The sequence below is a fragment of the Homarus americanus genome, unplaced genomic scaffold, assembly GCF_018991925.1.
Source record: "Homarus americanus isolate GMGI-L3 unplaced genomic scaffold, GMGI_Hamer_2.0 scaffold19318, whole genome shotgun sequence".
Lineage (NCBI taxonomy): Eukaryota > Metazoa > Arthropoda > Malacostraca > Decapoda > Nephropidae > Homarus > Homarus americanus.
In genome coordinates this window covers 5,806,462-5,821,763 of record NW_024732238.1, presented here as the reverse complement: position 1 = coordinate 5,821,763, position 15,302 = coordinate 5,806,462, and the positions used below count along the sequence as shown (strand labels likewise).

Genomic DNA, 15,302 nt, shown 5'->3' with positions numbered 1-15,302 from the left:
TGGAGGCATTTCTCTCACCCTTCCCATTCTCTTCCCCCTTTTTTCCTTCCCTTCCACCTCCCTTCCCCTTAGCTGGTGATGTGAGAAGGGTATCTGACGGAATTCACTTTAGCTACGACAAAAAGATGAATTTTCAAGAGATCCCTGGGTTAAAATTTTCATCCATCTTGACAGGTGATGTGAGAAAGCCCCATCTGATTGACGTCCATAAAAGAGAATGTTCAAAGATTTGTGTTATGAATTATATATTGACATTACTCTTTTATCTTTGGGATGTGTGGTATGTAGCTGACGGACTCGACTTGTATCAGTGACACATGATAAAGTTTCTCTCAGTAAGTTGATTCGGAAATTCCCATCTTTTTTTCCAAATCCCCTTTTACCCACATCATCCCTCCATCCCCACATCCCTCCTTCCCCCACATCCCTCCTTCCCCACATCTCTCCTTCCCCACACCTCCTTTCCCAAATTGTTCTTATGCCACTCACTACCTCCACCCACCCCACCAATCTTCAGGTGAAATAAGTTGGGTTGTCTAATCTTCAGGTGGTCCGTGGAATTTTAACTATGTTGTAACTGCGCTGAGGTGACCCTCAGGGGTGTGTGTGCGCGCGCGCTCTCGTTTCCCAGTTATGAGGAAAATTAACCTGAGAAGGGGGGGTCCAGGTGGTCAGCTGACATCACCTGGTGTGCTGAGTTGATTGGAGTTTCTCAGACTTTGTTTACTGCTCTGGCTCGAAGGGAGAAGGGAAGGGAGGGGTGGGGATGGAAGGGAAATAGGAGCCTGTGAAAAAGGAAAAGGTGTGGTGTAGGGGATGAGAGAGAGAGAGAGAGAGTGTTGTTTTGTGAAAAGAGGTGGAAAGGGGAAGTAGGAGAAGAGAAAGAGAGAAGGGAGAGGGAGGGCGAAAAGAAGCAAGAGGGAGGAGAGGCTTTTCGTTTTAATGAATTTAAATCGCTCTACTTGAGATGCACCTCCAGGGGGCAACAGCAGCGGGATAATGTGACTCGCCGCCTTCATCGTTGTCTCGTGTGTGTGTGTGTGTGTGTGTGTGTGTGTGTGTGACAAATTGAACATCGTGAGGTTAATTCTCTCAACCATTAGGTCATAAATCAAATAAATATCTTATGTTTTCCTCATTATTGCACCAGACTCATTGTATCAGTCAGCCTCAGGGCGTGGTATCAGGTTATCAGCGTCACTGTAACAAATATCGTCACTCTAACGCCTCGCCTTCGAACCAGATTACCGTCACGTTGCGTCACACCGTTACATCCTCGTTAGTGACTGCGTGACGATGTTTTGTGCCTCCCACTCGGTGCCTGTGTCTGCCTTCACTGCAGTGCTGTTATATACTTCATGTTTATGGTCTGTCGCAAAGTTATACAGTGTGTCGGGAGATCGCTTGAGCATGGCTGGTGGTGCGAGGAGGTGCTGGTGGTGGGAGGGGTGTCGGTGGTGGTGCTGATGGTGCAGTGGGAGGTGCTGATAATGGCGGGGGTGCTGGTGCTAGTGTCGGGGGAAGGGGCTGATGGTGTCATGGAGGTGCTTATGGTTGTGCTGGTGATAGGAGGAAGGGGCTGATGGTGTCATGGGAGGTGCTGGCGGTGGTGCTGGTGATGCGTGGTAGCGGGGACTGAAATAAAGTTTAAACGACAAAATAAAACAGGAGAATATTCAGGTGATAAATGACTTTAAAGTTAGATTAGAAATATGATAGAATAGTTAACTAGGAAATGACTTGTGGTGAGACAGATTAAAAGGAATGATGGTAGTTTGATTCTATTTATAGCTGTGATATGTTGTATGGAGAGAGAGCCGCTGTATAGGGATGGGGCAACCTAGCTTGACTTGCCCTTCCTGTTTATAGATGTTCCAGGTATGTGTCAGCAAATTCGTAGTAATACCCACCCAAGCTACGTTTTCTCTCATCCATCCAGTTCCGTTTTCTACGGCCCCAAATTCATCGGATACTCTTATATTCTTGTATTTTAATATGCAGTGTGTATTCAAATTTATACATCTTTAGTTGTTAAGGTATTTTTATATAGTTAGATGATTACTGTGGTGGTGAGAAGCCTTCTGGCACTGACAACTTAACAGAGTGTAAACACGAGGTTGTGGTGCCAAGCGTGGGTGAGTCAGGGTGGCGGGCCTTCCTGGAATTCCCTGCGCGTCACCAACCTTCTCCCATTCATAAACTTGTGTCCATACACCCTGTACCCGCGTGGCGCCAGCCCTGTCGTGCGTGTTCCCAAGAGGAGGAGGAAGAAGTCTGGTAGTCTAGTCACAACCATTCCTCCTTGTGTTGTGTTGGTGTTAACTCTTCCTGCCGCCCCCGTGTGTTTCACCTGTTGAGATAATTACAGGTGGACGGTAATTTAGATATTGATTTCTTTACGCGGTTGGACAAGACAGTGGATATTTTCTTTGTTATATCCAAAAAGGTTTTAATTTACAGTGTCACTATGGAAGAACTCGGCAGGTGATCTTTTTATTGGTATATAATTTAAGGGTGCTATTGTTTGTAATATTTGTGGGGAAATAATCGTTTTCTGTGATTCATAATAAGCTTTTGTTTGTGTCGTGTATCTATGGTGTTTGTTAATAAGCTTTTGTTTGTGTCGTGTATTTATGATGTTTGTTTGGTTGCAGATCTGACTCCAGACGAGCAGCAGCTCCTTCTGGACATCAGAAGAAAGAAGGCTCAGTTATTACAAGAGATACAGGTAAGTCACATTATTTACTGCTAATTAAGGAACCATTACCTGTGCAGATAAAAGGTAAGGTGATACAATACTTTATATTGATCATTATTATATGTGTATTCATTATTATTTTTTAAGATTAATAGGCTTGTAGTCCATCATTGAATTTATTGATTTTTGTGCGTTAAATAAGGAATATACGATTTAGTAGAGTATCCCAGAGGGTTTGGGTTACGTTTTCTCTCATCCCATACTACAACACTCAAAGAAAATGGTGTTAAGTCTGGGCTAACTTCGCCGCCTTACAAGAGATGGTTTCCACGTCAATATTGGTGGTGAAAGTCGCAGAGAAACAGTAATAATCAAGTCTAACTCACACTTTTGAAATCACAGTAACCGGGATTATAGTTATATTAAGCATGAAGATCTCTAAATAAAAAAAAATAGAAGTATACAGAAATGACACCAGGACATGTCTTCAACTCAAATAGTCAGGGTAATACTTGAATTATCCAACGTGATTCAGTTTTTATGACTAGTGGACAAGGGTCAAGATCGAAGTCAGGGTCACAGCTAAGTTCCTGACGGTGTTGTTGAGATCCTGACGGTGAAAATGGCCTTGTAGCGTCCAGAGGGGGAAACTATCACGAGGCGAATCTATATACTGTGTGTCTTTGTTTGTATACCTGCACTGTTTACATACATTTCAAACCTACTGTGACGAGGTGGTGTTTTGTAGTGGCCTGGGGCGTCTTGTAGTGGTCGAGGGAATCTTGTAGTGGCCGCGAGACTCCTGTAGAAGCCGTGAGACTCATATAATGGCCGCGGGACTCATGTAGTGGCCGCTGGATCACTTCCCTAATTGTCCCAGGTGTGTCTGGTTTATGTCTCTCTTCCTGCTGACGGTCCTCTTGGCTAATGTCACAGTCGAGAGGTTTAGGCTGCCCGGGTCATGCTCTTAGGAGTGGCTGGAGAGAGTGTCCTCGTATAAATCAGTGAACAATCAATAAACATAAAAACGTAAGTGACACTTAATTTATAAATCAATATACCTGAACTACACGACCGTCGAGGGAGCCAACAGTTATTGATATTCGTTCTTTAGGTGTTTGTTGGTGTGCTGTGTTGCCTAGTTACTGGTTATACACGCTCGGTACACAGTGTTTACTTCTACCCAGAGCGGCCTCCTTCAGTATGATCACCAGTGTTATGGGTGGCACTGGGGTCTATTACACTGATGTCATTAGGTGTTTTAAGCTTTGTGGTGCATCAGTAACTTCATCACCACAGCGCCAGTATAAAAGTGTGTGTGTGTCCGTCCCTCCAGCTTTCCGACGGTATACCGCAGCTTACTGTGGCAGTCTCTCCGGGGGATTCATTATTCATTTTTCTGCTTACGATTGTCGTCCACCAGGGGGAAGGGACGGAGGGAGGAACCAGCCCACAACACCTTTTCATAAATTCTCGCTCAGTATCGTTCACCTGCGGCTGGCTATCCTAGGCTGGGCCGATCACGGACGAACCTTTCTGGGAGGGTGGGGTGAGGAGGGTAGCGGGTGGCGGTGTTGTGACGGTGGACGGTTATGTGCTGTTTTATCACATTAATATACATCACAGGTAAAGGGTTAGTCCTCTCACCCCGTCCACCGACACACCTCATGAGTTGGCCGCCTGACGAATGGATTACCTCCGGGTGGGTACAGCTGGGAGGGGAGGAGGTAGTGGAGGTGCTGCCAGGTGAGGTGTTAGGCACTTGGGGAAGGAGGGAGGGGGTGGGAGGGAGGGAAGCGCTTTTATGATGCACTCGCTGCTTGATCAACATCTCTCTGCTTCCACCCACCAGCCGTTCTGTTGGCGGAGGTGTGGTGATAGTGCTACTGGTTCTGACGGAGGTGTGGTGTTGGTGATAGTGGTAGATGATGGGGATACAGGAGGTGGTACTGGTAGTGGTGGTGAAAGAAACACACACACACACACACACACACACACACACACACACACACACACACACACGAAAATACATATAAAAAAAGCACATCAACGGAATACAAAAACAAAAGTTGTCATGGTATAAAAAAGTATTTCATGGTAACTGGCGATTTGACTGTCAGGCGAGTAATTGGAGGTAACTTTTATAATTAAGGCGAGGAAGGCAGCCGGCGGGGCGAGCTAGACAATTTAATTATGAAACGAGGTGAAACAGTTAAGAGTTACAGGAGGGAGAAGTGGGCGTGTGGGTGTGTTGGTTACATACATGCATACATACATACATACATACATACATACATACATACATTAATACATACAAAAAAGGTAGAATATTATTGACCTTACAGAAATGTGTGTGTGTGTGTGTGTGTGGTGGATAGACTCGTGGGAAGGGGAGGGGGAGGGGGAGGGGGGTGGTGTAATGGCGTTGACCCTTCTGAGTGATTTTAAACGCCACTAAACCACCAACGGCAACGTCCTTTCCCCCCTCTTCCACCTCCCTCTCTCCCAAGACCCCTCCTCTTCCCCTTCCACCGACATCACTTCCTCTTCCACGACCCCTCCACTTCCTCTTTTTCTTACCTCTTCCACCACGATCTCTCCACTACCCTTACGAGGAGCTGTGGCGTATGGTCCTGAATGCTTGTGGAAGATGATATGTCCGCGGGAACTGAAGATTTGGCAAAGATTTCAAGCGTACGACCTTGAAATTTTGCGTCGATGTTAGATGGTGTATGTGTGTGGTGGGGTGTTTGTGTGTGGGGTGTTTGTGTGTGGGGAGGGGGGGGTGTTTGTGTGTGTGTGTGTGGGGAGGGGAGGGGGTGTTTGTGTGTGGGGGAGGGAGGGGGTGTTTGTGTGTGGGGGAGGGGGTGTTTGTGTGTGGGAGGGAGGGGGGGTGTTTGTGTGTGGGAGGGAGGTGTTTGTGTGTGGGGAGGGAGGGTGTTTGTGTGTGGGGAGGGAGGGGTGTTGTGTGTGGGGAGGGAGGGGTGTTTGTGTGGGAAGGGAGGGGGTGTTTGTGTGTGGGAGGAGGGGTGTTTGTGTGTGGGGAGGAGGGGGTGTTTGTGTGTGGGGAGGAGGGAGGGGGTGTTTGTGTGTGGGGGAAGTGTTTGTGTGTGGGGAGGTGTTTGTGTGTGGGAGGGAGGTGTTTGTGTGTGGGGAGGGAGGGTGTTTGTGTTGTGTAGGGAGGGGGTGTTTGTGTGGGGGAGGAGGGGGTGTTTGTGTGTGGGGAGGGAGGGGTGTTTGTGTGTGTGGGGGAGGGAGGGAGGGAGGGTGTTTGTGTGTGTGGGAGAGGGAGGGGTGTTTGTGTGTGGGGAGGAGGGGGTGTTTGTGTGTGTTTGTGTGTGGGGGAGGGAGGGGGTGTTGTGTGTGTGTTAACGGAAACCAACGTCAATGTCGCAGTAATTCAGCCTCTTATCATGACACAGCATCTCAGGATTTGTGCACATATGTGAACCTCGCCGCCCTCCTTTGCCGCCCCTCCCCCATACTGCCCCTCTCTCTCTGCCGCCCACCCATGCTGCCCCTCCTCTATCGCCTTGCCCTTTGCCGCCCGCCCCACATGCTGCCCCTCTCTCTCTCTGCCGCCCGTGCCCCTTGCCCGCCCCGCCCTCTTCTTTCCCCTAAACATAACCCCTTCCTTCTTTCTTATTTCCATATTCCTCCCTTCCTTCCCTCGTTTCTCGTTCCTTCCTTCCGTTCCCTTCCTTTCTTATTCCCTTCATGCCCTCCCACTCCCATCCCTCCCTCCCCACCCACCACCAACCGTCCCTCCTCCTGGCTGGCTGTCTTGGTTCACATCCTCCCGGCGGACAGTCGCCCTAATTACTTTACACACACCACTGACTTGTTTAATTGTGTACGCCAATGTCCCATCCTCCTGGTTCAATGATTTTGGATATTTATTTGTCTTCTTTTTAAAATTAGTAAGTCACGTTAAGCTAGATGAGTGTCGAGGAGAGATAATGGGCGGGGTGAGAGGTGGTGAGGGGTTTAGGGGGGGTCAAAGGGGGGGTAGTGAGGGGTATAGAGGGACGGGTGGTGGGTGGTATGGTGGTGGCAGCAGCTGGTCGTCCCCGGACTCTTGTTCACATCGCCCCAGTGTTGTGTTGTCCTGAGGGTGACAGTTGTCTCCCTGTCTAGTTACCCCTCGCACGGCCTCCTCCCACCACCCTCTTGCTCCTGCTGCTCCTCCTTCTGTTCCTGCTGCTCCTGGCGGTGGTGGTGGTGGTGGCCGTTCAGTCTCGTTCCCTTAGTGTAGTGAGGAGTGTTCTGGTGTGTGAGGTAACTTAAGTGTTCAGTGGTTCTTTGCGTCGTTTATGAACAGCTGAAATATGACCCATGCTTAAAATGTGTCCTGGGTTCTGTTGCTGTGGTAGGCGTACAAGAGCCGCTGTGGTGACGTGTGTAGTGCGATTTCAGTGTCAAGTAAATACACAGATAACTCCTAACTGTGGATATTGATAAGAATATGAAGAGTGACGTGTTCTTGAGTGTAAACATTAATAAATACCACATAAAAAATAATATCCCATTGAACTTGTGGAATATAATGAGGTTGAAAAAAAAACTTACCTTAAAGAATCAGTCGAAAGTACAGGTAACTGACAGGTAAAAAAAAATGCAAATGTGTGTTACCTGTGGTGATTAATGGTGACTGTGAACACATTTATGGCTATGGTGAAGCCCAGGTGTTTGAGACGTGGTTCATTTTCCAATATTATCCAGGAGGTAAAATATCTATAGTAAAGTGTGTGTGTGTGTGTGTGTGCGTGTGCGTGTGCGTGTGTGTGTGTGTTTATCTTTAAGTAATCTTTATACCAGTAGTTTATATCGGTAATATATAGACTAATCATATATATATAGTCCTGTACTCTTATCTTTTAATAAGATTATCTGTATCTATACTTGGTATCTATGTTGTAGATGCTCTTTTGTTTTTTGTTTTGGTTTATGAATTTATACAATATTTGAGTGAATATAACACCGCAAGAGTTCAATGGCATTAAGGGGCGTTACTTAGCGTGGAAAGAAAGAGTTTAACGCCTTAGTATTCTAACTTAGCATGGAAATAACAACAAAACTATAGAAGTAACAACAAAAAGGAGATTTGTAGGTGCCCTTATATCAATAGATGGTTATGTAAGCTGTAGAGTCCCGATTCCAGTTCAGATTCCAGCGTGGCGGGAATCTGGAATGGCCTGAAGGAAGGGTCGGGTTGTAGTCAGTGTAGGGTACGTTGTGTGTGTGTTCCCGTCACGGACCCTGTGTGTGTGTGTGTGGGGAAAGAGGGAGATGGTTGACCTTCCCCTCCCCCCTGTCTGGTTGATTTTGGAGGCTGTGGTTGATTTTGGAGGCTGTGGTTGATTTTGGAGGCTGTCTGGTTGATTTTGGAGGCTGTCTGGTTGATTTTGGAGGCTGTCTGGTTGATTTGATCAGTATCTTATTTACTGGTGGGGACTTAACACGAGGGAAGTACAGATATAGAGATAGTACTGGCCATCGTTAAGTACTTCCTCACTGGCCAGCGTTGAGTACTTTCTTACCGCTGGAATATACACAAGTGGTACATCCCCCTTCTTCCCCCGTGTGATGCCCCCTCCCCTCCTTCCCCGTGTGATGTGACCCCCTCCCCTCCCGTTGTATCCTACCTTACAGAGAGCTCTGGCTTATCAAACCTCCTTGTCCCCCCCTACCTTGAGTCTCAGGCTACTTAACGTTAATTCATTATTACACCTTACCTGGGGACATGAAATGGTTCTTTTAACTCCTGTATGAGAAGAAAAAAAGGAAAATTCTCCTGAGATTCTTATCATGTGAATTCTTGTGTGTTTTCTAAATCCTATAAAAAGGGTAGAAAAATATCTGTGCAGGTGGTGCAGTGGGAGGTGTGGTGGGGGGTGGGGGAGTGGTGGGGTGGGAGAGTGGTGAGGTGGGGGGTGAAAGAGATCATTCAGGAAATCCCTCCCATCCCTGTTTTGGTCTTGGTCTGAATCTCACTCCAGTTGTGTTCGAGAGGATGTGTGAGAATCTGTTGGGTGTTCTCTCTCTCTCTCTCTCTCGTTCGTTCGTCGTTTATGTCTCATCTGTCCTGGGGTTGCTACTGGGCAGGGAGAGAGAGAGAGAGAGAGAGACCAGGTGGTCAGTCATAATGAGAGAGGGAGAGATGACCGGATGAGGGCGTAGAGAGGGATGAAAGAATAATGAATGATAAGAGGGAGGTAGGGAGGGAGGAGGGAGGTAGGGAGAGGAGAGGGAGGTAGGGAGGGGAGAGAGATTGAAAGAGACGGGTGTTAACGAGACGACTGATGGACAGGAACACACAAGCAGAGAAAGAGAGAGAGAGAGTGAGAGTCCATGCCTGAGGGACTTTCTGCAATATTGCACGGAATGAAAGGCTTGTGTGGTCGAACCAGCGCCACCCCTAAGGCTAGAGGTGCAGCACAAGGAGGATGGAAGGGGATAGATGAGGAGGACGGAAGGAGGAAAATGGTGGGAGGAGGGATAGAGGGATAGAGGGACGAGAAAACTAGGAGGACGACAAGAGAGGGATGAACTCTAGACAGGGGGAGAACAACACGTGTTAAGGGTGGAGACAAAGGGAGATATGTGGGGGGGGGGGTATTGACACGAGGTTGGAGGGGGTGTTTGCGAAGGGGTGAAAAACGAGTTTGGGGAGATGGCCAAGGAAGGGGTGAACATAGGGGAAACTTGACTGTTAGGTGGGGCGAGGAGGAAGAAAGGAGCAATAAGAAGGAAAGGAGGAAGGAAGGAGAGGAGGAGCAGGAGGAAGGAGGAGGAGGACGGGTTGAAATATTTGGGGCTCGAGGGATTGTTTTGGTATTGTTCTGAGGTTAGTGGTTGTGGTGGTAGGGACAGGTGGTAGTTTGGTGGTAGCAGGGACAGGTAATAGGGTCGTAGTGGTAGCAGGGACAGGTAATAGGGTCGTAGTGGTGGCAGGGACAGGTAATAGGGTCGTAGTGGTGGCAGGGACAGGCAGCAGTCAGTCCTCGCCCGGGGGTAAACAATAATTCCCCAGTCTCATTTATGGGGTCATGTCTTGTTGGCTTGAGGGAAGGAAGGGGAGGTGAAGGAGGAAGAAAAATAGGAGGTGAAGGAGGATGAACAAGAGGAGATAAAGAAGGAGGAAGAAGAGGAGGTGAAGAAGGAAGGAGGAAGAAGAGGAGGTGAAGAAGGAAGGAGGAGGAAGGCTGTAGGAGACTCCACCACGGTGTATAGGAAGCTACTGATGACAGCTCTGAAGGGTTGATCCTGAAGACCATGTACATATGGCCTCGGTGAAGATGGACGTTTACAATAATGTCTGAGAAAAATACCCCCCCTGTTTACTCAATCCAGTACCTGTGTGTGTATGTCTGCCTTTCCCGATTAGACTGACCACAAGGGATGTCTTTTTTCCCCCAAGTGAGGTTTTAAGACAGTGGGCAACTCTTGATCACTCTTGTCAGTACCTTGTATGGGTTTTCCCGGGGTTTAAAGTCCTTCCTGATGGGTTTACCGGACTTTCCCAGGATCTGTATGGGACGCACCGTTGGGCTGTCAAGAGTGCTCCCGAATGCAGTAAAAGACTTCATCGTGTATAGCCCTTGACACTCAGGTGGTTAGAGGAACTACTGTACCTAACGGGGGTGAGGGTTCGGTGTGTGGACGGTCGCTCAGTGGGTAGAGGTGAAGAGGGTGGTGGTTAGGATCGAGGTTGTTGATGTGATGGTAGAAGGAGATACCGGAGGAAGACCTAACGGGAGAAACGAATGAGATAAAGACTAAAGACAACACAGATACTGAGAGACATTGGAGAAAGAGATGTAGGAGAGACAAAGCAGGGAGCCGTGAGCACTGTAGAGGGGTGAGGGAAGAATTGGATGGTCGTGAGCCATTGTCCAGCTTGAGAGAGTTTATGGGTGTTGATTGTCTCATTCCTGTCACTGTTTGTAGCTCAGGAGGGAGAGGGACGCTGGGCCCCCAAAGGTCGACCAGCGCCGAGGTCCCCCTCAGGCAAGAATAGGGAGGTGCTCAGTAAACCACAGGAAGTGAGGAAAACACAGTCTGGCCAAAGGAGCAGTAGATCCTCTCCTCGACAAAGGGAGGAAAGAGAGGGAGAGAGAGATATAGAGAGAGGGGATGGGAGATAACAAAGAAGACACGGGCGAAGAGAAGTTAGTAATGGTGAGGAGAAGATGAGAGGCTAAGGCTGACAAAGGCATTATTGACGTGTGGTTGAGGTATTGGCTGGGACGAGGATGATGATGATGATGATGATGATGATGATGATGATGATGATGATGACGCGGGACGTGTTATCTCCTCCATGCAGCCACCTCCTGTTGGTCAGTGATGGGTGGTGGTCTTCAACAGGCAAGCACCGGGAGGAAGGGGAGAGGAGTGGGGTGTTGAGCTAGCTTTAACGGCTCAAACCTCTCCCCTTCCTTCTCCTCTTCTTCCTCTTCCTTCTCTTCTTCCTCCTCCTCTTCCTCCACCAATCCTACAAGACCTAATGGCCCTCGGTATAGTGTCATCCATACCACTATAAATCACTACACACGCCCAGACAGGAGCCATCAAGTCTGAACCTCGTACCCTGGGTGTAGCAGGGTACCTAACACACACACACACCACACACTAAAGCTGATGTAACCTCTGACTGATCTCATGGTTATCATTGTGGGGTTGTGGTTGATAAGATTGTGGTAGCAAGTTCCAGGGTGGTAGTGGTGATGGTATGGGTCTGCAAGATGGTGGTAGTATATGGATCATGTCGAGGATGGTGGTAGTAGCAAGTCTTAGAATGGTGATGGTGGTGGGTGATAGCACTTCTTAAAATGGTGGTAATGCTGGTTGGTCGAGGATGGTAGTAGTAGTGGTGGTAGTAACAGATTCCAAGAGGGTGGCTGCTTGTGGCGGGGATGGGTGGGTAGGTGTGGGTATGGAGGGGGGGGGGGCACACCTATACTCTACCCACACAATACCCACAGTAATTAGTGTACCTTGTTCACCACGTCACTAACTCACACCTCCAATTTCCTTACCGATATTGAAATTGAACAGTTATATATAGTTTGGGTTTTAACTATTGTGAAAAGTTCATTTGGTGTTGTGGACGACCTAATACCTAACGATTATGGTACCGTATTCTCTTGGTTGTTTCATTTAATATACATGTTTGTGGAATAAAGTTGTAATAAAGTTGTATATATGTAAATGTTATGGTTGTGTGTTGGAACGTATCTAACCTGTGTGTGTGTGTGTGTGTGTGTGTGTGTGTGTGTGTGTGTGTGCTCTCTTCTTCTTCTGTCTTTTCAGTTTTTTTAAGTCAATTCTTTTTTGTTTGACTTTTTAATTTATTTTCTTGATTATTTATTTATTTACTAAGGTTAGGTTAGGTTAGGTTAGGTTAGGTTAGGTTTGTGTTCTGAGGCCTCTGCTAGGACCTGTGTTGTTGGCGTGTTTGTGATATATAAATCATTATATAATACTACACAACCTTTATCTTATATCATGGTTATGTCCCATTCCCCTCAAAGGCCTCGTTTTTATAATATATGTAAATATATAATGAGACGGTGTGCATTTACCTGTGCTATGACAATGTAGTGTAGTACCTGGGAACACCTGGCCGCTTGTCCCACCCACCTGCCCGCCCATCCACCTGGTACCGTGATGTCCGTCGTGTAGGGTTGACAACAGGTATGCTCAAGTGTAAACCCCGGCTTGTGATTGGCTTGATTTGCTATCCAATGAGAGATGAGGAATAACAGGCACAAACAAACATACCAGGTCAGGTCCAGATGTCCAACAGTCACTCATGGCTCAGTGGGGGAGTGCTCTCTTGTATGCCGTCATGAGTTGTGTGGGTTCGTATCCTGCTAGGGGACGGTGGTGGTGTTTGTGCAAGGGGAGGGTGCGGTATGGGTTTCCACCTACACATTAAGACTGACTGCCAGGACGCCTGCTGGTTGGGTACACGTCAACACCCTCTCCTGAAGAAGTGACTTTGAGATGACGCAATGAACGTGACAGACAGACAGATAAATAGATAGACATGAGGATAAGTAGATAGTTTAAATTGTAGATAGATAGGTATGATAGAGAGAGAGAGAGAGAGAGAGAGAGAGAGAGAGAGAGAGAGAGAGAGAGAGAGAGAGAGAGAGAGAGAGAGAGAGAGAGAGAGAGAGAGAGAGAGAGAGAGAGAGAGAGAGAGAGAGAGAGAGAGAGAGAGAGAGAGAGAGAGAGAGAGAGAGAGAGAGAGAGAGAGAGAGAGAGAGAGAGAGAGAGAGAGAGAGAGAGAGAGAGACCCGCTTCTACACCCGCCCTAACATTACACAATTCTGATCTATTATTTCTATTGATTTAAACTCTGCAAACTTTACAACACAGCTACGTCCCTCACTTAAGGTACACAGTGTCCTCCCCCGGGGTACAGTGCCTCCCCCGGGGTACAGTGCCTCCCCCGGGGTACAGTGCCTCCCCCGGGGTACACAGTGCCTCACCAGGGGTACAGGACCACCCCTCCAGCCAGTTTATCGGGAATGCTTGGGCTGGTGTTTGAATTGTTCATAAGCGGGAGAGAACATTACAGGAGTCTTTGTGTTGTGTTCAGTTGGTCTGTATTGATCATTGTTATTGTACCGCCGCCTCTTGTTCTCCTCCTCCTCTTGTTCTTCTCCTCTTCCTCCTCTTGTTCTTCTCCTCTCCTCTTGTTCTTCTCCTTCTCTTGTTCTTCCCCCTCTCCTCTTCCCCATTCCTCCCCTTCTCCTCCTCTAGTTCCTCCTACTTATCCTCTTCTCGTTCCTCCTCCTTTTCCTTCTCATGTTTTTCCCTTTCTCCCCCTTCTCTTCCTTCTCCTCTTGTTCCTCCCCTCCTTAAAGCTTCTCCCAACTCTCTCTACCCCTCTCCAACACTATTTCCCCCTCCTCATACTCCTCCTCTTCTTTTTGCCTCCCTCTCTTTTTCTTCCTCTCCTTCCCTCTTATTCATTCCTTTCCTCTCGTTTTTGTTCCCCCTTTCTGTCTTTCACACCTCTCCAGCACCTCCTTCCTCCTCTCCCTCTTCCCCTCATCCTCCTCATTCTTATCCTCCTCTTCCTTCTTCCCCTCTTCCTCTTCACCCATTTCCTTCTCTTTCCCCTCTTTCCCTGTCATTGTCACGTCTCTCGTTATTCCTTTATTTATCTCTCTTCCCCTTCCGTAATTTTGTGTCCGCTTTACGTGCGTCCCTGAGTCCCCCTTCTTTAATGTCTGTTTGTCTCTTCCTGTTTCTCTTCCTTGATTGTTGCTCTTCCTTCCTTTCTCCCCTTCTCCCTCCTTCCCTTCTCCCTCCTTCCTCCCATCCTTCCCTCCCCTCCTTCCCTTCTCCCCTCCTTCCCTTCTCCCCTCCTTCCCTCATTCCTCCCCTCCTTCCCTCTCTCCCCTTAGTAGTGGTAGTATGTGGGTGTTCACTTCACGTCCTGTTTCTCCCCACGCCCTAGATGCTTCCCCAGCCTTGACCTCCCCTTATGCCTCCCCACCCCAGCCCTGACCTAAAAGACGCCTCCTCACCCCAGCCCTCACCCCCATAAGCCTCCCTACCCTAGCCCTCACCTCCAAGACGCCTCCCCACCCTACCATTCACCTCTTAACTAATTATCCGCCACCTTTACCCCCTCATGACGTTAATCACGCCGGTAATTAGGTATTATCCCTCATTAACCCGGGCGTCTAGTTGGGTGAGCTGGGACATGGAGCTCCAATCCTATCTCGAGTACATGGGTTCGATTATGGGTCCGGTTTTTTTTTTTTTAATGATACCGTCCGTACCCCACCATCGTCTCTATCATCTGTATCTCCTGTCCTACCATAACCCCATACCCCTACCATGATCTCTACCATGACCCCATACCCTCAACCATGACCCCCCTCACCATAACTCCCACCACCATAACCCCTGGCATAACCCATCACCATGACCCCCAACCATAACTTCTATACCCCTACTATGACCCCTATATCCCTACCATGACCCCTATACCCCTATCCTGACCCCTCCCCCCACCATGACCTCCCCCAAGTAGTCATCGATCACTACCCTAGACCACCATTTGGGTCACGTTTCAGGGGCGCCATAGCTAATGTCCTCTGTATTATCGTGGACAGATATGTGCTGATTGACTCCTGTTATCTGTCTGCCTGTCTGTCTGTCTATTGTCATTCTGCTTCTCCTTTCTTCCCCTGCCCTGCTTATTTTTCTTTCGTCTTAACTCTCCTTTCTCCCTTCCGCTTTCCTCTTCCCCATCCCCTCTTCCCAACCCTCCTCCCTTCTCCCTTTCACATCTTCTCTTCTCCTTTCTTCCTCCTCCCCTGTCCCTCACCATCCTTCCCTTCTTCCACACCCTGCTTCCCTCTTTCCCACTCCCCCCCTTCTTTCTCACCCTCTTCCTACTCTTCCTCACCCTCTTCCTCCCTTTCCTCACTTCGTTTCTCATCTCCAACAGTTCGATAACCGCCCTCCTCTTCCTCCAGGGTGCTAAGTGGCCGCCGTTGCTAAGTGGCCGCCTTTGCACCCCTCACAGTAACTAGTTGGGTCGGACCTGCAAATAAAAAAATCCCGGGACGTG

At 48.2% G+C, this 15,302-nt stretch overlaps 1 protein-coding gene across 4 annotated transcripts in view; it reads left to right on the top strand.

Annotated features, from left to right (window-relative positions):
* The window catches only part of LOC121868387 (cytohesin-1-like), a 205,806-nt gene that overhangs the window by 97,317 nt on the left and 93,187 nt on the right, over positions 1–15,302 (top strand). For all 4 annotated transcript variants that reach the window (XM_042368954.1, XM_042368955.1, XM_042368953.1 and 1 more), the window contains exon 2: positions 2,655–2,728. In XM_042368954.1, coding sequence (XP_042224888.1) covers positions 2,655–2,728 — 74 coding nt within the window. The remainder of the gene's footprint in view (positions 1–2,654; positions 2,729–15,302) is intronic.